The sequence below is a fragment of the Diuraphis noxia genome, unplaced genomic scaffold (assembly GCF_037042655.1).
Source record: "Diuraphis noxia isolate RWA-SAM2 unplaced genomic scaffold, SU_Dnox_SAM2 contig0001, whole genome shotgun sequence".
Lineage (NCBI taxonomy): Eukaryota > Metazoa > Arthropoda > Insecta > Hemiptera > Aphididae > Diuraphis > Diuraphis noxia.
In genome coordinates, this window is record NW_028301711.1 from 75,840,274 (window position 1) to 75,866,069 (window position 25,796).

Consider the following 25,796-nt stretch of genomic DNA (forward strand, 5'->3'; position numbering starts at 1 on the left):
TATTATATTATTACAATGTTCAATATTCATAGAATTAATCTAAATGATTAAAACTATTAATAACCCTACATATTTTTCTAAATTATGGATTGGATGTACATATAAATACATTTTCTTACATACATAATCTTATGTTATAAACTTATACAGAAAAATATTTTTGTTAAAATACATGCATATAATTTTATAATATTATTTGATTATTTGGTATAGTTAATGTTATTTTAAACATTTTATACTATAGTATAATAATAAGTAGATAGGTTAAAAAAAAAAATTCTTATCAAAGCTAATTCCATCAATTCTATACATTACTACCTATAGGTACTTAAAATTCAAAATTAAATTTTAGTATTTTAACTTAGTTTGGTTATTTTTTTCCCTTATATTATATATTTTAAATATTATATTGAATTTATGGCATGATTAATAAAAATTCAAGTTCAGAATTTGAAGTTATATAAATTAAATTAAAATCACTTAAGGTGTAAAAAAAGTATTTTTAATGTAAACCAAAGCTAAACCTAGTTATCTAATCTAAATATCATATTACTTCTAGTGTAAAAGTAAAAACTCTTGGACAAATGTTAACAGTAGATATTTTGATAAACTCTCAATTATTAGCACTAGACTATTATACTTAATTAATAATTTTATAAATGAAAATATAGCAAACACATGTATCTAATATTATAATTCCATTTGGGCTATTAATTATTAGCACAACTATATTTAATCATGGTTATAATATACATATAGTATATATACCTACCAGCTATTCATAATTTCTTAGGATTATTATGAACTAAGCACTGTTGGGTTTTTATAAATTATGTGACCATAAATAAAATTAGAACTATTGTTATATTACTGTATACTATTGTATTTTCAATTTACATTGGAGTTTATACGAAAAATAGCAAAATGTAATTCAAAAAAAGTTCTTTACAATTGAATGAAAATAAAATGCTCTATAATGTCTTTAAAGTGCTAGAATTATTTTTCTATTTCATTTTTTTTTTCTAAACCTACTTTAGTAATAACTTCCTATGTTTGTAATTGATGTATAACATAAACTAATTAATGAATATTTTTAAATTTAATATTTAATAAATAATCAATTTATATATATTATCATTGTAATTTTACTACTATAGCTTATAACCTTGTAAGTAATATAATAATTACAATATCTTTTAAACATTATGTGAATGACAGTTTAAATTGTATGCAGGTACAAGGTACTAAACTGTCTAAACTATACAACAGGCGATGGTGGATTTTTATTACCTAATTAGAATTAGAACAAAAACTATTTTATAATATTTATCTTAATAAAGTAGTAATTAGGCAACCATTTGTTACTGTACCATACATATAATTTTAGACTTAAACGACACTACATTATGATAACAATTAAAAACTACCTATAAGAAAATAAAAAAGAACATAACAAAAAAAAAAAAATAAATCGTAATACGATTAAATCAACCCAAATACTAATTTTAAATACATGTAACACATATACAATTAAGATTAAATTATCAATATGGAAGTACATTTAATTATAATATAGTATACAGGTACATACCATATATTAATTACCTTATATATAAAATCAATGGTGATTTCCTTATGGCATATACCTAACAACTAAGAGAAAGATGATTTATGTATTCTAAATTTCTTATTTCTAGCAAAACTTTTATACAAAGAATATGATAGCCACTTAAATTTTTATAATTATTTTTAATCTGTGATCAAAGCTCTAAATTTGATTGTGGATTCTATATTTTTTTTGGTTGCTAGTTGCTTTACATGATATTTCTTACATAGGTTACAAAGCTACTGAAAATTCTATTTCTATAAAACATAATTTACATCCACTTTTTTAAAACTCCTCACCATACACTTTTCATCCTTGAATTTTTTCATTTGATAGGTCATGAATTTGTAGCTATATGCATAATATGTTAGAATCACTTCTCTTCTGGATAACAAACTTTGTTGGCTAAAGCACATTTTAATGACTTATTTTTTTTTTATATGGTTTAATTCTCCTATATTTTCACCTTGCTTTTAGTTTTTTTATTTTAGTTATCTACTTAATTGTCCATCCCGTTTATTTATCTCAGGAGATACAGTGACATTTACAACTATAGCAACTGAAGTTAACAATTTTTGTATTTAATTATTTAATCAAATATAAACGTTTTGAAGAAAACTGTACTGACCAAAAAGATACCGGTAAGTTTTGGTCAAAAGGGGGAGCTGTAAACATTGGCTGAAAAGGAAAACACAAAAATAGAACCTAAAATTTTATCTACATGCCCTAATGAAAATATTTTAACTTGTATCTAGCATTTATTTTAAATATATCTGTGCTTTGAGCTTTTCTTAATCAATATGGAAGTCTATAATATTTATTTTGAATAGTATTCCCTTTCTTGTAATATTTATATATTAGGTACCTACCTAACTAATTCGTATATATATTTTAAGTACCTACCGATACAGTATACCAAGGTACCTACTCATTTTTTCTATAATACCTAACTAAGAATTTAATTTATTACCAATGCCAGTTAATATGTTTTTCTAATCTAATAAGTATTATGTTAATAAACAGCTATTATACTGTGATAATAAACAATTAAAGCAATAAGCATACATTTAAAAAAAAGCTCCCCATGATTTTATGATAGGTTTAATTATTAAGTTACCTATATTATAATAATGCGAATATTTTACGTCTGGTTTTACATACGCATATCTACATAGGTAGGTATTATATTATATACTGCGATACCTATATACTATATAGGACTAGGTAAATTGAGTCCGAGATAAGTTTGTTACATTTTGAAAGTGGTAAATTGAGTCCCGGGAAAAACAGGTAGGTAGTAGGTAGGTTGAGCCCGGGAAAAAATTGGTACCTAGTAAGTAAATATTTTGGGGACTTATCAATTCCGCCAATGTAGCATTGATTCCGCCAGTACAGGTAGTCTAAAAACAGCCTATCGATTCCGCCACCTTCCAAGTTTTACCTCAGCCTAGCAAATGCTTAAAAAAATAATGAAATAATTAATTTTAATATAGATTAATTCAGTCAAATATATTTTTTATAATATGATGATGAAAAACTAATGCAATGCGAATTAATATATATATAAAACAATACAATATAATTAAATAAATAAAATGTTACAATAATAATAATATAGCTATCTACAAAATAATTCAATAATTAATTTAAATATAAATCAACTTAGTCAAATGTAATTTTAAGTTATACCTTATACAATGGTATTGTTATAATATGATGATGCAAAACTAATGCAATGTGAATTAATATAATATATATGAAATAATACAATATACATAGTTAAATAAATAAAATCGGTAGGTTGTTTTTAGACTACCTGCACTGGCAGAATCTATGCTGGCGGAATCGATAAACCTTATCCCCAAGTATAAAAAGATCTGACGGAATCGATGAAACCCCAATATTTTGACTTATGTTAAGCTATTTATATAAGAATATAATATTTAGATTTGATTTTATGATATTAAGAATATAAATTAATTAAAAAAATAAAAATAAATGCCATTATTATTATGCATTACCTACATTATATTATTATACACTCCATTTATTTACAAATTAATCAAAAAAAATTATTATCGTTAAAAATTATTATATATATATATATATATATACCTATATTATGTACTTGGTGAAAACTAACTTAAAATTTGATATTAATTTCATAAACTCAAACCGGGTAATAGCATTACTGGTGTATTTGGTCATTGGCTCCCTTAGGTTTTGTTCCTTATCGAAGGTACGATGTTACAAAGTTATCGAAATTTATTGACTGTGAGTGCTTTGGTACCTACCTATTGTTAAGAGTGTATCGTTATTTTATCGTTGTGGAAAAACTAACTATATAATTAATAAAAATGCAATGAAAATGTATGTTGCTATTTTCAAAATCAGATACATGCGGTCAATGAATGTCCACAAATCACAAATAAAAATATTATAGTGCATATTTTTAAATCTTAAATGCATATAAATCGTTTTTCCCTTAGACTCAAATTACCTACTACCTTATTTTTCCCGGGACTCAACATACCTACTACCTATTTTTCCCACGGGACTCAATTCAATGAGTTAGGGTAATTTTGGACTAAATTTACCAATCCCGATACTTTATAAGTACGTCTATACATACTTCTTTATTATTCAATTAAAGTATTCAACAGACATTTACATTATAATTTTAAAAATTACAAACTCGTAGGTACCTATATTTAGATAATTATGTTTATATATTTATATTTATCTATCTATAGAATGTTTGTAGTTTCAAGTAAATTGATTTTTTATTATTTTCAATATTCAAATTTAGAAGTTTATTCGTAGATACACGGAATTCCATGAAGAGCGTTTTCAGGACAATTCTTTGATTGTGATATACTTAAAAACTTGTTTAAAACATTTTCAATCAAACCAGACCACCTCTAAAATAAACAAAAATGAATAATATTACCCGAGTGTTTACATATTTAAATTATTTATTTACCTATACGATATTCTTAAGTAGGTACAATTATAAACATATTTCATTCTTACTTTGTACTGATAATCATTATTTTCGAAAATTTTCAAAAATGTTTTCAAAATGATCGGTTGAAAGAGTGATGTAGTATTTTCAACTTTAGTGATTACATGATGCATCATAGAAAACACAGATTCGTTGACCATTTCGCTATTTTTTTCGTAATTTTGTAGGACAATTCCATACTTGTACATTATGTCAGGAACAGCAAACCTATAGGTAGTATAATTAAATTTTAAATAATTTTTGTAATTACCTATTAATATAATTTATCTTAAAAAATTAAGTAAAAAGTAGGCATTGTATTTACTTTTTGACGTACGCAGTAATACCGTCGTTTAAATTCCAACAATTTTTAAGAGTATCGAACAATGACAATACCATGTGATTTGTAACTATTAAATCATGCAAGTATTCAATAATCTGTATGTCACGGTCATAGTAACGAATTAGTAATGTGAATAATGACTTGAGGTCATTTACCCAAGAGATTGATTCTGGAGAGTTGTTACTTGAATCTAAATATCATACAAACATTCAATTACCATATGCATATTTCTAAGTATAATTTTCATTGATGTTACTCCTATATACCTACTTATTTAGCAGGGGTGGGTAAGCTATTTTTGGTCCGGGGTGAAAAATTAATTAGTGGTTCGTATATTAAAAAAAAACTTACCATCTTTTTTTAAACTAACTAAAATTAGGAAGAGTTTTATATAACTACAATAAGAATTGAATTTAAAAAAGGGACTGTTAGCTTGACAGTGGATTGGACCGGGATTCAACTTGGTTTGTAGCACTCTGGGCCAATCATTCTCTGCTACCTAGTACATACAAGTTATAACGTACTTATGATACAAAGAAATAACAACTGAGATAGGTATGTACTGTTTAGGTAGGTAAGCCAACTTACACAGTACGTGCAAGACTCCGTTGGCCAAAAAATGACCTTTCGCTTTTCACCCATGTTACTATTTGCCCAAATAATTTTAAGCTATTCTTTCTTTTCGACAAAGAATTTTATACCACTTTTTGATTACATTTTTATAATACACACTTTGAAAACCACTTAAAATTTATGCCCAGTTTATGTCTACAATGCCGTATTTAAGATCTTATAAAGATAATATCGCCATAAGAACATTTGGGAAACTATAGGTAGGTATATAAAATCTATAACCTATAATACCATCGAGATATGTATTTCAGTGTGGTATGATAGTTATTTTATAAAGATAAGATAATAATAATTGACAATTCTTTAGATATTAACCTTAATAAAATTTTGAACACTTTAATAAATTCAAGTGAAGTAGGTAATGGAATTTTTAGAAACTAAACGAGAACGTCGTATGGTATTGTTTAATAATTATAAATATAACTTTGGATTAACAAGTAAAAAAGATGATTCTACCCGTTGAAAATATGTTACGAGAACTTGTAGGTAGTGCACTACCAGACTATTCAGACCAGAATGATTTAGATATTAATTTAAAAACTGAAGAACATAATCACGAATCTTACAATATAACAAATATTTATCGTAAAATTGTAAATGTTAAATGTTAACACAAAGTGGCAAAGCTATAGAAGATATTATGCATAAAGGAAATTGCCATAGTTAATATTGTTCTATGGTAATATGCAGTGGCGTGGCGAACTTCATTATGTTATGAGGCACAGTTATATTGTCAGACCAACCACCCTCTCCACCCATCACAAAAAACATTAAAAAATTTTTTTAATATGAAATATAATATTTATTCATTTAAATAACAATGCTTTTTTTAACACATCAGATGATCTTTGAGGACACCCAACACCCCTCAAACTGAGGCACGTGCCTCGAATATAGTCCTTCCTCATGCCACTGGTAATATGTATTATGCAGGTATATTTTACAAACATAATTAAACGCGTAAATGAATAGTTCATATCTAATAAATTTGTTTCTATTAAAATGTATCATATTTTTGTATTTGATGTGGTGTACTTACTCTGAAGATCTTTTATTAGATCTGCGTAAAATGGTGAATCAACAGCAGTTTGGTGATAATACTCAATGGTTTTTATCACCTCTTTAATAGCCATAATGGCCTTTACGTAGTTTGAAAAAAAAAAAATCATATTTTGAACACAATTAATTGATGAATAATGATAATAATTATAATAATAATACAGGTAATAGTATAATAATTATGTATACCATACCAAATGCAAATGTCTGACTTTTAAATGAATATTAGGAGATTTTTGCAGTTTTGCGATGGTTAGTTGTTCTGATATTTTAAAACCTTCGTGAACGATAAATGAAATAAGTTTGAATGACACAATTCGTCTAGGCATCAGAAATAATAAATTCATTTTTTTTTTACATATACCTGGTTCAATATTAAATTGGATCATAGTAAATAATAATTTATAAAACATAATATTTACCTGACTAATTTCAATTCAACGTTGCTCAATTTATAGAATCTACAAAAGTATATTAATATCCAGAAATAAAGTGAAGTATCTATTTGTTGCTGTGAATTAGATGTAAGTAAGTTATAAAGTTCATCGACTAAGGTATTGAATCCATTTTGTAGAAAACGAACAGTAAATTTTTGAAGAAAGTATGATATCATGCATGTTTCATTTGGCACATCGAACTGTATTGGAAAACTTGGTAATTTCAATCTAAAAAATCCAATAAAAATTAATTTAAACAGTATTAGGCACACTATAATCATGTATTTCACACTTGGATTTAACATTTTTTTTTGTATATTTTTTTTTGCGTGGTTTTTCTTTTCTTCTACAAATGTCACTCGCCAAAGTAGGTTTATAGAATTTCATCTCAAATTCCAGTTTAATTTTTTCAAGTGAATTTTTTCTAGATTCACTGTTCGAATTTTTTATAGTTTCCATGGAAAAATTTCTGCTAGATTCTGTGTCCAAATTGTTAGAATTGTCTTTTTCTTCATTTTCTTTCCTATAATAGACAAATTTATGAATATACCTTATATTACGTAAAATTAATAACTCAGTCTGTGCTAAATCAAGACGTTCGTAATCTTATATTCAAGTTTAATAATTGATCCTATTATATAAACCGGTTGATCTATTTTGTATTATTCATTATGTATACAATTTTTACTTTTTTAAGCTGAGCCCGGCTGATAGTGGAAGTTCTTCAAATATAGTGTTAGTAGTTTCGACCTTATCTTTTCCGGAATGTACGTTTAAATGATGTTCTACAACTTCTTTAGAACTCTTGTCTGGTTTATGTATCAAACTATTTTCACGTATATCCCTTATCATTTTATTCTGAAAATAAAAGCATTATCCAGTAAATAATTTCTTAAAACGTCAACTTACAAAAAATACCAATTACCAAAGATGAATAAAAAAATTGTGTCAAATTGTTACTATTTATATTATTATTACTATACATAGAATAAGGTTAATAAAGAGTTTAATAAAAAACAATATAAAGACCACTTTAAAATGTCTATCGTTATCACAGTCCTCGTTTGATAATTCAGATAATTTTTCCGGTGATGAATTTCTTCCATTTTTCTAAAAACTATGTGTTATTATAATAACTTATGATATTTATTGATTTAAAAAGTATTCAATGGAAAGTTAAATCTTAATTTAGATACTGTAAGTAACTTGACATAAATCTTTAAATGGAAATATAATATTTATTACTGGATAAAATGATGAAGTATTGCTTTCATTGTCTTCAGAACTATCAAAGCTTATAGTTTCATTCATTTTAATGATTTGTTTTGTCATCTCTTCAACGTGTTGGTTCTTAAAAATCAAAGCAATTAGTTCGATGATTAGTACTGCCCAATGTCTTCTGTTAGAGTTGGCGATCAAGGCAATAATAATCTAAATAAAATATACATATCATTTAAGTAAATAATTAATCTATACTTCCTTATTAAATCATATTTTAATGATCGCCACTTTTCCATTTGCTCAGGAATAACTCTTTCAAATATTTTTAAAATAGAAGTCGGTGACCTGCAAGATGCATTTATTGCACCTCTACTTTTTAACATCCACGCCGCAGACCAACCCACTACTCAAAACACAAAAGTAGTTGACTTTGCGGATGACAAAGCATTATTCTTGTATGCCACTCCAACCAAGACATAGCCTCCTCATTTATACAGCTCCATCTTAACCTACTGTGTCATGGTAGGTACACAAAATGTCAAAATGGAGCCTGAAATTAAACTAAACGAAATCGCTACGACACATTACGTTCTCGAGACTGTCCACAACAATGTCTTAATAATTAACTTCTATGTTACTATCAAAATGTCAAAGATCTTGGACTAACCCTAAATCACCGGCTAACATACTGGACTCCTTATATACGCTTCAAACATTTAACCCTCAACGATCGTAGCTGTCAACTACATCAACCGATTTTTAAGCATATTCATAAAAAAAACTCCTTATACATAAAATACTGCCTAACCAATGTGAGCCTATGTCATACACTCTATGATATACAGCTCTGGGTGTCAGAAAACCCTACTAACATAAATATAATACAAATCTATCAATCTAAAACTCTAAGACAGACTAATAAAGCATCATATTAGGTTTTCAATCACACACTCTATTATGACCTCTTCATACCTTTTGTTTCGAACGTAGCTAAAATATACTACATACGATTTCATATTCATCTTTAAACCACTACATAACCCACTCATACAGTCATGCACGATATCGGCCGTAACACGATCGCGGACTTTTTACCTGAAAAAAAACATAACACGATTGCGGACTTTTTACCTTTTAATATTTGAGAAAAAACAACACGATTGCGCACCTTATAAATATTTTACCTTTGAGCAAACACAAATATTTAAATAATTTGAAATAAATGGTTATAGTTTAAGAAACCCGCCTATAGTATAGTATACGTATACACAATTGCTACGGCCAGTGGATACTATTATTATATGGCATCTAATAATATTTTATTACTCTAATAATCGATAATAACTGATAAGTGTTAGTGGCTGTGCTTTTCCAACGTACGAGTATTCACATCCGATGGATAACTAACTAATACTGTACGTTAAAGCGATCTATAGTGTGATAATCGTCGGTCACATTCTCACGTAATATTATCTAAACGTTATATTGCGACAGTCTAAATTGTGCAACGTGTATATTTCCGTTTTATTTTTGTGCAATTTTGTTTTGGGGAAATGGAGAAACAAATACAAAAAAAATTTGAAACAGAAAAAGGTAAGCCGTGTATTTTAGTTGAAGATTATAAATATAGTGAATTTAAAGTTCTAAAAAAGTGTCGGAACATTTGGTATAACTGTACAAATAAAAATTGTTCTGCTAGTTTACTCGTTGACAAGGATGTGACCAAAGTGTTAAGTATGTTAAATGAGCACACACATGAGGTGATTCCAAAAAATATTATTAGTAGGCAAATTGTGAGTTCTCGTTTAAAAAGAAAATGTGAAAATGATCTTCTCACTAGGCCAAATAAAATAATGAGGCAAGAACTTAGAAATACCGACAACGATATCCAGCCGGTTTACTCTGATATAAAGTTATTGAGAAAGTGTATGTATGATAAACGTAGAAATAATATGCAAAATATTCCAAAATCTTTAGAGGAAGCGATAACTCAGTTGTTTGATGGTCATGAAAATATTATAACTAATACTGGTGAACTATTTTGTCACATGGAAGAAACTTCAAGTCCAGTTATATTCACTTGCAAAACTAATCTTGAACTATTGAGTCAATCTTCTCATATTTTTGCAGACGGAACATTTTCATATGCACTAGGTGTTTGGTTGAAACAATTTTTTGCACTTGGATTTTTACCTTCAGAAGATGTAGAAGATGATTTTACTTATTTAATTGAAAATAGCCCTACTGATAATTTTGAATTTACTGATTATATACTGAACAATTATATATCATCTGATGCCGTTATCCTGCCGATTTTATGGGCAACTAAACCTTCAACAGAGGCAAGAACGACCAATGGGCCAGAATCTTTCCATAGCCACTAAATGCTCAGTTTTATATTTCTACTCCATCTATTCACAAAGTTATACATATTTTATTGGATACTCAGAGTGAAACTTATTTAAAAATATATAGTATAAAACAACAAAATATTAACAAGCCTCGTAAAGAGCAAGAAGAGAATATTGCATTTATAATTAACACTTGGGAAAAATATAAAAATAATGAAATATCTTTAAATGATTATTTTCTAACATTAGGACCACGTTTCTGTGCTAAAAAGTTATAAGAACTTGATTTTTATTATATACACATATAAATTTATATTTTTTTTTGACGCGTAATAATTACTGTGATATATTATGAGATTTTTTTTTAGTATACGTATATTATTTTATTAATTATTATTATTGTCATCGTTATGAGATGAGTACATTTTAATTCTTTATTTTTTTAAATAAATATCGGCATATTATTCCTTTTTTTGACGCGTAATTACTGTGATATATTATTAGAGTTTTTTTTTGCTATAGGTATATGTATTAAGTTATTATTAATGTTGGTAAATTTATTTAAATATTTGTGTTTGCTCAAAGAAAAAATATTTAAGGTGCGCAATCGTGTTGTTTTTTTCTCAAATATAAAAAGGTAAAAAGTCCGCAATCGTGTTATGTTTTTTTCAGGTAAAAAGTCCGCAATCGTGTTGCACCGACGATATCACTCCTTGTTCATACCTGGAAATTCAACCGAACGGTTCACACGGAAATAGTGTAGAAACCTAACTATAACCTAACCATAACCTCTTTCCAAACTTCGGAGTTCCATCAACGAATGACCTTCTGTTCACGCCAAATATGATTTTATAATTCCATAATAGTCATGTTCATCTGAGTATTACCACTGAGTACTCTTCTCAAGCCTCATGCCTTGTGTGTATATTTTTCCCTTATCTTCTTTCCCACTATGTCTATTGTAAAAATTATTAAATATTGTGTATTTCTTATAAAAAATATGAAAAAAATTAAAAAATTAATAATTCATTTTTCACTTTAAAATAATGATTATGTTAAAATTTGTTTTATTTGAATTTTTGTAATATTATTTAATAATTTGACAATTTGGTACCATTGCATCAATACTAAGTGATACGTTATCACTGATAACTTATCCATTATGTCTACATGCAACATTATTGTTTGAACAAATGAAATGTCAGGTATTAGAACATAATATTATAATGATGAAATGATCGTGCCTCTGTATTCATATAAGTTTAATCCTATAATTTACTTTTGTTTGAAGTTGAATAATAAATTATGTATAATTATAAACAATTACCTCGTCGAATCGTTCGGAAAAAATTATCCACAAAATAGTATTTTGGTACTGCTCGTTGGGTATGTGAAGAATATTTTTTATTAAATGCAAACAATCACTTATAAATGATATACTGCAATTGTTAGTAGATCCTACTGGACAGACAGACAACTGAAATAATAAAATGTACAATGATGATCAGTAAATACTAAATAAACGTGTATAGAACACAATACCAAAATTCCAATAATATTATGAATATCGAAAGAATCGAAGACTAATTGTTACCTATACAGTAACTATGTTATTATATCAGGGAATGGAATGTTGTGTACCCTTAATCACGATATTAAAATAAGGGCGATAACTTATGATCTATAAAATCATATATTCTTATATTGGGCAATGAAATATACATGATATAAATTTAAAGTTACTATAGTACATAATAATATTAATATTGCATGATGATCATTTGGCATATTTGTTGAAAAAAAAAAAAGTGGAAAACTATATCATGAAAAGTAATGAAATTGGACATTATTTACATTCACAAGCAAATTATTTCAATTTTAGACATAAATTATTCACACTAAAATTATTTTTAAATGTAATTTTATTGGACTTGAGATATGTTATTAATATGTTATCACTTATTAGATGTACTAGGCAAGGTTTGTAGATAATAAAGGTCGCCTCATACAGAAAATATCAAAAAACGGGAGTGGGAGAAATCGGATTGTGACGTCACCCGTAGAAGACATTATTTGTTACAATAGTGAATATAGTAAAATATATTGTTTTCATGTGAGTTTTTATGAATTTTCTAATTTGTTTCATATGTTTATCAATTTCACATTTTTATGTGTAAGCATTATGCTAGCAAGACCAAAGAGCAAGGACTTGAAATGATAATTTCACAGGCACCTACTTAGTACTTTTACTGTAATTTTTGCCAATAGGGTATAATTATATAAAATTATCAAATATGTATGCTGAAGAAAATATAAGTAGTTTATTTTGATAACAACAAAACTTTTAAAGTTTTATAGTTAAAAGAAAACCATCAAATTTTAATAATTTAATAATTTTTGACATTAGTTAGTTACTTAAAATTAAAGAAGCATTTTGTATTAACAGATTATTATATTTAAAATATTATTGTAAGTACCGTACCTATTAAATTATTAACATGTAAAAATAAATTTTGAAATTAATTAATAATGTTTAACATTAATTGTGGGTACCTAAGTATAAAATGTTTCTACACAATGAAATAATGTAGGGATCTTTGATAATATTTTTAATATAAATTCAAAAATTATGAATTATGTATAGGTTCCCGATGAAAAATCAAGAGATCTATAATATGTGGGTACATAAATGCTGGCGAGGTGATAAGTGGAATCCTAAAACATCTGTGATTTGTTCTATACATTTTACCCCAGATTCTTTGTCCGAGATTTGAAAGCAGAACTTTTAGGTAATTATTTATTATTTAGTGTAATTTTTTATTGGTAGTTTTTGACTACTAATATATTTTATGTATTATAGATAGGTAGATATGTTTAATGATAATTTATTTTTCAAAAACACTTCTAAAGTTCGAATGCTGAAACCTGATGCAGTTGCAATCTTATATTTACCACCGGATCATTCACAACGTGTAAATACTACTATTGAAATAAGAGAATAGAAGCTAAATTAACGAAAAAGGTGGAATGCTTTGTTTACGTGACTGTGCGGCAACCTTTATTATCTATAAACCTTGCGTACTAGGTGCATTTTATATTGTTAATAACTTGAAAACGACGTGTATAAATAAACTAGACTATATACCAATAGACTATTATATATTATATAGTATATTATTCTTATTTATAATATTATCATTATTATTATTTTTTAACTTATTTATAGACTTATAAATAAGAAAAGTAGTAAAAATCACAAATAATGAAAAAAAATTTACTTTTAATCACGATTATAACTTTTAACAATTTAATTTATCATTATTTAAATAATTAGGTATTTTTTAGTTTGATATCCTTTAACCTGGTCAGCAAAGTAATAAATTGGAATTTGGAACAATTTAGTTTTTTATATTTCTATATTATATAACTATCTATGCGGGATACAGCTGTACAGGATACAGCTTATATTTGTCTAGAAAACCTTAAAAGATCCTTAGAAGATGTAGGTATATTATTTTAGTTATTTGTATTATATTAAAACTGTATATGTATATACAATTTAATAAATGTTCTTTTCTAAAGTTTGTTTAACTATTTTGCATTTTAAAATCATTTATTTTTTGTAGATATATAGTAATTATATTTAAATAGTGTTTAGGATTTGGGGGAGGGGGCTAAAATCCTACTTAAATAATAACGAATAAGATTAAAACAACATTTTTAGGAAATGTTTGAGAGAGAGGGGGCTTAGCCACTAAAACCCTCGACTATTTGTGCCTATGGTAATATAGTTTAAAATAGTTAAAGATTGAATACAATTTATATTTGTTCTATAATTTTTTTAGAAAATAAATCAAATTAACTATTTACTTTTTTCATATGTTTCTTTATAATATCCATAATACGTTTGATCGCTTTTAAATCAGCCCATGCGGCTTTGCTTGCTGACATTGTCCAATTCAGCCTAAATAATGTGGAATTGTCACCATTTTTTTCAATAAGCATCAAACTTTCGATTGGTGATATTAAGCTCACTAGAATTCTGTAAAATTTAGTTATAGATTAAGAAAATTAAAAAAAAAAATGTATGTTGGAAATTACATACTTCAACAAAATGTGAATTATATTGTCGTTGTTGACTGCAATAAACATCGGTATGAGGTGCTAAACATGAAAAAAAAAATGTAATAAAAAATATAAGTTACTTATAAGTTGTTAGTAATTTAGTAATAATAGTAATAACTATTACGAGCACATTCATTTATTATATAAGATATCATAATTTATGCTTTTATTTTTTCATTTTTTTATTCGTTAGAATACTTAAGAACACTTTCAGCTTAGAAATTAAAATTAAAATATATAATATAATTACCCACAAAAAGAATGTAATTTAAGAAATGATAGCGATATAAATTATAAAAAAAATATTTTTTGTTCCTAATTATGATTGTAGACACTTAAGTCTTAATAGACTACTTCGCATAGAATTTATAAAAGAATAATTACATTAATAAGTCATTAGTGAATGTAGATTGAAATTAAAATTAAAATTAAAACTATAATAATAATATCTATATTTGTGTTAAATAAACAAACAATAACAATTATTTAACTTGATGTACATATTTTTTTTGTGTTTTTGTAATTGGTTAGAGTTAAAAATAACCACTCATGGCATGAGTCTCATGTTACAGTTATAGATGTCAGATGATAAACCAAAATGTATGATGCATGATACAGAAACAGGTGATAATATTTTTGACGTAAACAATTTTTTCGATATCAATAATAATTACAAAAAGCGGGAAAGTGGATATCGCTCTGCTGTACAGTAGGTTACATGTAGGTTGCTGTAATGGATGGAATTAAATTTGAATCCAATGATATTACTCGTATATCATTGTATACGAGAAACGATTCTGAGCGGAACCGGTTTAGCTTTCTATAGGATATATTATTATTATATATTATATTATTATTACTTATTATTAATACTTATAAAATATTTGACTTTCTTATTTTTTTGTGTTTGATAAAGGTAGACACACCTATAAGGAATCTTTAATTAAATTTTCAAATCTTAGATTTAAAAAAAAAAATTTGTGAATTTCTATCTATGATAATTTGAACATTGCCGTAATTTTCAAGTATTTAGTAAAAATTTGATCTTTAAATGCTTATAAAATGAAATCGTGCATATTTATTTTTAATATTTTTCAACTGTTATTGAAACAATATGTGGGAAGCCTTATATTAAATGTTGAAGCTTTTTGGCTCCAACTAATAACATTTTATTGACATTAATTGAAAAAAAAAACTAAAAAAGTTGAAAAATTAAAATATCAGTAAACATCTCAAAATTAATCTAAATATTTTGAATTATCAATTCAAAATCTTCAATATAGAAAATGCCTATATAAACATTCAGTGAACATTTTCAAGTATCTGTGGTCATTTTTTTTTAGAGTTCCACTAAAATAATAAAATCGCTAAATGAGAAATCTAGTGAAAATCCAATGTTGTAAAAATTTAAATTTCAAACGCTCATAAAAACTTAATTTGACTTTCTGCTGGATTATTTTTTTCTGATAAAGGTTGGAAAACTTGTAACAAATCTTGTATTAAATTTTCAAATCTCAGATTTGAAAAGAAAATTTTTTAAATTTATAGCTTAAAATAATTTGCGAATTTTTGTGATTTTTACGTATTTTGTCAAAATTCAAACTTTGAATGCTTACAAAATAAATTAAATTTTCAAACTTTTCTACTAAACAAATAAATTTTTATCGATATTAATTTTAAAAAAAAACTAATAATGATCGAAAATTGCATACGCCTATAAATAGTTCAACTAAAGTCGACATTTTTTAAAAATTTAATGGTGGATGGAATATATTTATATAAACATTCGGTGAAAATTCCATGTATCTATGGTCAATTGTGTTAAAGTTAAATCAAAAACTAAAATCGATTTTGCCGAAAACTGATTGTGCGTAAAATTTCCTGTTTTTTGCTTAATTTTTAGTTTGTTTATCCAGATTATTTAGAAAAATATTGAGAATATTTTACTTTTGACTGCCCAAAGTTCGAAAATCAAGAATTTTTACTGCCCCCACACGTGATTACAGACACAAAAAAATACACACACGCATCATAGTAAAATCAATACATTCCTCATTCCGCTCAGAATCTAAAAAAGTTTGAAAACGTTAGTAAGAAAGGATTTAAAAAAATAATAATAACTTTTTATGTACTTACAAATTATATTTAATAAATTAAAAATACTACTTTGAAGATTATAGATTTTTCTTTATCAAAAAGAATTTGGTTTCTCATGTCTTACCTATGGCTTAAGCTATTTTTTTCTATGTGAAGCTCATTATGAAAGATTCAAAGATGTTAGGTAACAATTTTTTTGAAAATTTTTTTATTTTAAATAAATATTTCCTTTGGTTTTTCACCAGTGGGTCCCTGTAGTATTTTGTAAAGGGACAAATATCATTTTTTGAAGTTACTTGCTTGTCACATGCAGCAAATAAATTTAAATCTTCGTATGATATTGACTTAAAAATAAAAACATTATTCGTTGAGCGTATTTTTCATCACCGGATGTAAAGATTCCTAGTTATTAGTTACATTTTAAATGGTAATGATTAAAAGTTATAAAAGTTAAAATAAAATATTATTTTAGTACTAGTAGTTTATTTTATTTACTCATGAATAGAATGTTGGGTTTTAGTATGAAAAATTTAGTTTTAGTGTTGGTCACACGCACTTCGTTTAAGAGCCTCTGCTTTAGATGGATCGTTTATTTTGAAGAAATTCGAATTCTTATGATTGTTATTTTATCATGGTGATTTAAATACTTCGTTATGTTCTACAGCCATGTTAAAGCCCAGTAAAAAATTTGTATCAATGATTGATATATTTTAAAATATACAATACAATTTCTTGGTAAAGTAGGTTTGGTTTACATCACTCTATTGTACACAATCCCGTTTATGATTTAGTACTTTAATTTATGAAAGAGGTAAGTACCTAACTCATTTGTTTATAAGAGAAAGCTTTTCCCTTCAACGTTCATTTTCATAACTACTTTTACTGCTTTAATTTTCTCTGCTTCATCACATGCCCAAAGCATATCAATTTATTTTCTCTCATATTTTTCAGTATTAGCGCTACATCAATACTGCCTCTCGACTATCACATATTTTGTTTATTATTCTATCTTTTGTTGTCATTCCATTCATCCATTTAAGCATTCTCATTTCCACGACACTCATACTCTGTTCTGTCCTTCTATCAATCACCCAAAACCCTGAATCATATAAGCATGGATGGTCTCACTACACTCTTGAAAAATTAACATTGCAGCCTCATTGGAATTTTCTTATCGCATAACACACCTGACGCTTCTCTCCATTTTATCCATCTGCGCTTAATCCTATGTCAAAGACCCTGAAGACTCATTGATGTCCACTTTATAACTTCTCTTGGAACTCTATCGTATGCCTTTTCTAAATCTATAAACACCATGGATAGCTTTTTTATTCTTTTCCTTATATATCTCTACTTGTTGTCTTACATAAAATAATGGTTCCATTACCAATTTTCCTGACATAAAACCAGACTGATTTTCTGACAGATAATGATGTCCCACTTCTTTTTCTCTTCTCTATAACCTTTTCCCTTCATACTATGTTTAATAAGCTTTATTCCTTTATAGTTCCCATATTCTGGCATGTATAAATGGCATGTATAAATGGCATGTATAAATGGCATGTATAAATGGCATGTATAAATGGCATGTATTAATTCTAAACAATTTAACGAATCTAGATCAGTTTTCTGAAATATTATAGCATTATTAGGTTGGATTGACAAACATTTATTCAAATGAGTATAATTTGTTTACCGTTCACGTGCGCAACGCCGTGGTGGTGACATTTCATGCATGTGTAGGAGTGTTCCTCTATTTCTTTTACACACAGTTACATACACTAATGATAATTTACCATACAAAAATGTATACAAGACTCACATGCGTGCAATTTTAAAATTACCTAATTCGAACTCCTCAAAAACACTCCGCCATCGATCCCCTTTATACAATAACTGCACGTTGATTAATTTAAAGAAAAGGCATTCATATTTATGAAAATTCAATATTTGGCGGATGGAGCAAATGATTCAAAAACCTACATATTTTATCCTTTAACTTTTTGAGACTGAACCATTGAATGTCAAAAACATTTTAACATATTAATAACAAAAATATAGTTATAAAGTAAAATATAAATGGTTTAAGTTTTAAACTAAAGCAAAATTTATGAGAGAATTTTATCTTTTGATACCTTAATTTTCTCGTTCTGTCTTACAAAAATTTACTACTGTTGAAAGACTAAAAACAGCTTTTTATACACCTAAATTATATTATTTTTTTATTTACATAAATTATAAACTATTTTAATATATTACTTTAAATCTTCACTTGAATAACATATGTAATATAATAATGAAAATAAACAAACTCTGCTTAATAGTTGTGAGAATCCAATTATCTGCCTAAGATGTGTTGCACTTTTTTCTGATGAATTCAATTTTTCGTAGATATGCATAAGTATCACTGTAAAAACAAAGAACAGACATGATTGATATAAAGTTGTAAAATCAAAATCAGATAATAATTGTTCATTTTTCAGTACTTATAATTTAAATATAAATATATTAAAAATTAAAAATATTAATATAAAAATATATTATATATTTAAATTAACTAGGACTTTAACACTAGGCAGAGCGATGACTTTACTGATTTTACATTGAAGAATGTTTGTGTGTATTTTGGCTGGAAATAGTAAGAATTAAAACTATTTAATAGTTTATAACTTATTTAAGTTTTAAAAAAAATGTGTAGAATTCATTGAACTCAAACTGTCTGTTTTAATATTGAATGATTTAGTTTACCTCGTTATTGAGTACATTGAATTGTATTCTAGGTATTTCAGAACTATATAAGTATTTTATAATATAAAAACGATTTGAGTGGAGACTATGCGTCAGCCCCTAATACTCTGTGATTATTTAGTACCGTAATTGTGGGTGAATAGAAACTGATGGGGGAATAGAAACAAAATTTCGAAATAAGTTTCATTGACCAATAACTACGGTCTAAGTATAACTATTTTTATAAGTTGTTTATACATTGGTTATGTTATGAGGAATCGAATTCAATTGATACATTTTTACCTCCATAAAAATTGTTGATAAGGAAATTGATAAGAGTAAAAATTATTTTACCGCCAAAAAATGTGTATCAACTTTGTTATCATAATTCTCATGAACGAATTGTGATAACTCCAAAATTTTTTTTTTCACTTTTCGGCGTGGTTGTGGAGAATTAATTAACGTAAGTATCAATCCTGTTTAATGAATTGCTGATTTTTTATAATTTTTTTAATCAATACATTTTGTTTTCTGGGTGAATAGAAACATGCCAAAAGTATATAAACCAGATCCGCTATATTAAATTCAAAGACAGAATTTATTATTTTATTTGTTAAATTGTTTAAAATGTTGTTTTGTAAGTTTATATATTTAAATTAGTTAATATAAGAAACTTAAAAGACTATTAAATTCAAAGACTGAATAAATTATTTTAATTGTTAAATAAAAAAAAAAATACTGTTATTAAAATAAATATATTATGTTTAAAATGTTGTTTTTCATAAAATAAAGGATATAAGTAAGTTATTTGAACGCTTTTTTTAAAAAAATTCAAAATTATGTTTCTATTCAACCTCAATACAGTTGAATAACAAATTCTATGAAAACTAAGCAGCTGTTTTTTTTCACCCACACCTGCGGGTGAATAGAAACAGCGTACTTAAAAAAATTTATAAAATCAAATTTTATAGTTGGATAACCGTTGACTATTCTATCATGTAGTGCACGGTGAGACCCAAATTTTGATGTAATTCACAGCATTGTACATATTTTAGATCCAGAGATATAACACCTGAAAGGTGTAAACCTGTTTCTATTCACCCACAATTACGGTACCTAATATATTTAGTTATATTATGCACTAAAGTAATATTTTATTCTTCTATTAGAAATGTAGGTTGGATGTCATGAACTAATTTTTAACAAAATCATAATACCTATATACTATACATTATTATATTATTTCATAGATTCTATTAATATAACTAATAAACAGGGACTAGAACATTGATGAATTACCTATTTAACTTAAAATTTTTTTATTTTTATTCCCAAAAATGAAAACTTAATTTCCGGGTTTGATTTTATTTTATTATGTAAACATAATTTGGTTCTATTTTAGTTCTTTAAAAATTATAACAAAATATTAGTATTGTTTATAAATAATATATAATATATAATTTATAAATATGACCGGTCAATACCAATTTTCAATCAGATATTCTGCTATCGATTAAAACATGCTTTATATTTTTGAACTATTTTAAGAACCAATAAGTTATATGAGGAATTTTATAATCAAGCTTTTTGTCTGTGAAACAATCATTTTGTTCCAAAACTTTCAAACGATGAAAGAAGCATATAAGTAGGTAGCTAAAAAACCATATTTTATTTTAAAACTTTTATTATATTCAGAAAATTAAATATAATATATAAATATATATTTGATGAACATTTAAAATTCCTACGATTATTTGAAAATTGGTGGTGTAGTACAAACTACGTAGGTACATCAAATTTCCAACCCAAAACCCATTTTTAATGTTGAGAATTTATGACTTTCTAAAACGAATCACTACCACCTTAAAACGAATACATTCATCACCCGTTGAGTTAGTGCTAGTGTATTACACTAAGTGTAAAATGTAAAATATCATTTTTTCATTAATGGAATAGCTTTCCTCGTGTGATCATTTATCATTGCTTAAAACATATATAATAATAATAAAAGACACGTTTTTGCAGGAAAGTTATCATTTTTTTTTCAGGAGGGACGCTATTTTTTTTATAGCAATAATATAATATATTGTATAACACGTCAAACATAATATGTTATATTATATTATAATCGCAAATATATGTTTAGTATAATATTAATGTTAATGTTTTTTTTTTTTTTTAATATTCACTTTAGCATGTGTTGCACAATTGAAATTTATTTGCTGTTTCCTGTTTAAAATAAATACTTATAAATTAATATTATAATAAATTTTATAATACTATATAGCTATATTTAATTACCAAATAATTGTTTGGTCTAAACATATTTTTGCAAATTATCATAAAACATTGATGGTAATAAATATAATAAGAATAATGATTATTAATACTATACATTATACTTACTATAACAATTCTCGGATGGAATATAATTGTTACCAACCCGAGTTCCCAACTGTGCAAACATATTTTGTGTGTTACTATTTTTAAATAGCTCATCCATTTTAATTATTTTTGTTTAAGATTTCTGCTGGATCTTATCTAAGAACACAACAATACAATGTAGATCAATATCATATAAACCATTAAAAAACTATATAGTATCCGAGATAATAATATAATTTCACTACAATTATTCATTGTTGACATCCCAAATAGTATTTGTTTAGTGATTTAGGGACTCAAAGTTTTAGCCAATATAATTCTCCAGTTTTCGGGTATGTATGCATAATAATATATCTTGTGCGATTAATGATTACCACACACGGAATCTTGGATATGTAGTTGACAATAATTTATTATAATAATGTATAAAGTATAACTAAATATGAATAATTGATTATTATACTTATTATGAAAGTAAGCAGTGTAGCGATGATAATTTTCACAATAAATTCGTAAAATATTGTTTAAATAAGAAACACATATCATATAAAATTATTATTTAAATATGAACATTTTGACTTTTCATATCATAAATTCATAAATCATAATATCCTCAGGAGCCAGTCTAGTATTTTTAATTTTTTTTTAGATGTTTTAACCCAGATACTATCACCTATAACCTATCCATGATGCATGATGACATTTATTGTTTAAACGATATTAAAAAGTATACCTACCTACCAATAAATATAATATTGTATTTTTATAAAGATGAACACTGACAAAGTAATGTTTTAGAGGCTTTAGAAGACAGTCAATCAATTTTAAGAGTATTATAATATATTAATTTCACACTTACATATTATTGTATTTGTATTACATGAATAGATGTTAATATAATAATATGTCACGTTGACATATTAAGTCACGTGTACATTCTACAATAGTAGAATACATACCCCTTCACCGCCACAAAGGTACTTACTTCAAAAGAATTGCTCTTACGGTTACATAACAGACGGTCACGTTGTCGAGCATCGAGTTTCCTCTACTGCCACTGTACATTTCCGAGAAATGAGAACAATGTTTTAAATACTGCTCACTCAATAATTATTTTACAATGAATACCTACAAATTCAAGCGACGTCGTATACAGATATGTGTGTTTCATAGTTTCATTAAATTATTGAAGAATCGTTAATTAAATAGGTATTAAATATAAATAAATACACGACCCTGACAGCAAAAACACGTAAGTATCGGAAAGAACGTAATTTTTTCAGAGAGATATCGCCTAGAAGTGTTTATCTTATTCGGTACAATGATTTTGTTTTCATAACCGTAATTTTCTATCAAGTTAGTCAAATTTTCTACACTCTTCGTTTTTTTATAAGTTTAAACACAACGCAAAAACGCTAGAATTATAATGCACTCTCATGTTTAGGAGTGAAAACAATAAAGCAAACGAGAAAACTAACAATTTTATATTTTTTTTACTCAAATTCAAACTCTACGCTATAATTTAATTGGAAGTAGTGTCACTGGACGCTCCTTTCCCTCAGGTTTTTCACGTTAACTATCATTTTGTAACCATATCTCATTTACTTATTATATTAATTGTATATAGATGGTAAATTTTCTTTAATTAATGAATAAAAAATTTATAACTTGTAATCGTTTACATTGTTCAGCTACAACTAATGCAAACAATCGAAATAAAAAGTTAAAATAACGTTTAATTAGTTGAAATATTAGTTTATCGTAAGAGACAGTTATTTTGTACGTTTTAGTTTAGTGAAATAGCGATTTCAATGAAATGTGTGTGTGTGTGTGTCCAATTGATCACTGAAATCTAAATTCAAGTTGAGACTCTTATTTCGATTTGTGGTATTCTTGCACTAAATAAAGACTAATTGTAATATGAAAAACCGTGCTTATTATTGAAGTTTAATAAAATTAATCGACGGTGGTTACACACTTTACACAATTTATTATTCTATGTTTGATGTATAATATTATTTTAATCAAAGTATCGCTTTATTTTTCAGTTTATGGTACATTTTCTAAAAATTATACTTACCTAACTCATTTATCAGTTAAATTGTATTTTGAATATGTATGAAATACTGAGAAATCAGATATATGGCATTGGCACAAAGTCTAAACAAAACGCCATGTTATCATAATTTTATTATTCATCAAAAATACATAACCATATAAAAACACTAATACCTAACTAATAATTAATAAGTAATAGCGGAGATGTGTATTACAGTTAAAGAACTAATAATAATTTGAATAAAAATATTAACTGCCTATATTTTAATACCAAATTTTTCTTTGTTTTGTAAATTATTTGTGGATTATGATAATCATTATAGGCAACACATATGTTCAAATTTAAATAATTAAATACATAAGTACATAACTGTAAGTAGGTATAAAAATTAACAATACAATTAATGTGCAATATATGCGACTATAATTTCACGAGGTATTAAGTTGTTTTGCGTAATTGTATAAAGTGTTTTTTAACGAATTTACTTTTTTATTTCAAATTTAATTCAAAAACTAATAATGAAATGTCTTGTTTACAATTTTCAATGAATATTTGTTACTTTTTATTATAGTTATTAATATGCAAATATTAGAGAAACAATATTTCGCTGCCGATTCAAAATAATACACTCTAACACTCTAAAGGTTGAACAATTTTATAAATACATAAATAAATAACTAATAAGTAATAAAATATATTAACAATTCATATCTCATAATTATTTTTATAATCATTGTAATTATTTAATATTGCGGAAAATCTTATGCAAACAAACCGACCTACCGACCCATTGTTTCGAATGTCATCACTATAATATTATGACGTATGTCGTATACTAATTATTTTTTAGATAATGAATAAAACTTTTACAGCAAAACTATTTCTATTTTTTAAAATGAATAAAGCTAATAAAACACTACAATAATGATTTTTAATATATTATAATAATTACCAATAAAAGCGCCTCGCTTTTTGCGTTTTTGCGATCTAATGAGTATTGAATATTACTGAAGTACTCTGTAGGAGAGCTCGGAGTAGAATGATGGAAACGACAAACTCTGGCTGTTGAATTATATAATTTATATGATCGAGTACCACGATACATATTTAGGTAGGTATCACGTTTTAGTGTAATGTGACGTAGCGCAGTCACGTGGGTAGTGTAGATATATATGTATAACTATTTAAATGTGAGTGACTTATGTGATAAGTACTATACGGGCCGGAAGCATATAATATGATAATAATACGCGCACCCCGGACATCTAATTGCTCACCATTAACACCTAGGTCTTAAAAATATGGAGGTCTAGCTGGGTGTGTAGTGATGTAATGGCTCGACCAGCAGTGGCAAATACTGTCGAGCTATGTAGTGCGTGTTGTGTAATTATGTGTATCTATTTGTGTCTAAATGGTAAATGTGTATAAGTGTGGGTGTGTACTGTGTATACCTATACAATAACTAATAATGAAAAATGGTAATGCGATTGCTGGTAAAAATGAGTTTCTGTATAATACACAAATTAAATAATAATGGCATACAAAATATTATATAATAAATAGCAGCCCTTATGGCTGGACAGGATAAGAATAATATTTATGGCCCTTCTAGCCCAACAGAATAAATTATAATATTATATAAATGCTCGGCCCTTATGACAAAAAATATAATATAATATTGTGCAAGTTTGCAATAATTAAATGGAAATATAAAAATAGTAAGCGATCGTTATGACTAAACAGAATGAA

The 25,796-nt window shown here is 26.2% G+C and overlaps 1 protein-coding gene across 1 annotated transcript; it reads right to left on the minus strand.

Annotated features, from left to right (window-relative positions):
• Nucleotides 1–25,104, minus strand: tim (timeless). The gene is made up of 15 exons (XM_089215625.1): nucleotides 25,000–25,104; nucleotides 22,010–22,144; nucleotides 19,189–19,283; nucleotides 14,760–14,818; nucleotides 14,525–14,696; nucleotides 11,982–12,131; nucleotides 8,328–8,513; nucleotides 7,771–7,940; nucleotides 7,375–7,605; nucleotides 7,068–7,310; nucleotides 6,840–6,966; nucleotides 6,626–6,725; nucleotides 4,936–5,143; nucleotides 4,640–4,838; nucleotides 1–4,527 (listed from the first exon to the last, which is right to left on the minus strand). The coding sequence occupies exons 2-15, from the start codon at nucleotides 22,104–22,106 to the stop codon at nucleotides 4,420–4,422; spliced, it is 2,145 nt and encodes a 714-aa protein (XP_089071751.1). The 5' UTR covers nucleotides 22,107–22,144; nucleotides 25,000–25,104; the 3' UTR covers nucleotides 1–4,419.
• Between the last annotated feature and the right edge of the window lie 692 nt (nucleotides 25,105–25,796).

Bases quoted from the DNA above. Each gene is read 5' to 3' on its own strand.
- tim (XM_089215625.1), bottom strand. From the start codon at position 22,106: ATGGATGAGCTATTTAAAAATAGTAACACACAAAATATGTTTGCACAG. The intron at 14,819-19,188 runs GTTTGTTTATTT...TTTCATGTTTAG, and splicing joins TCTCACAACTATTAAGCAGA to CACCTCATACCGATGTTTAT. The intron at 14,697-14,759 runs GTATGTAATTTC...TAAATTTTACAG, and splicing joins ATAATTCACATTTTGTTGAA to AATTCTAGTGAGCTTAATAT.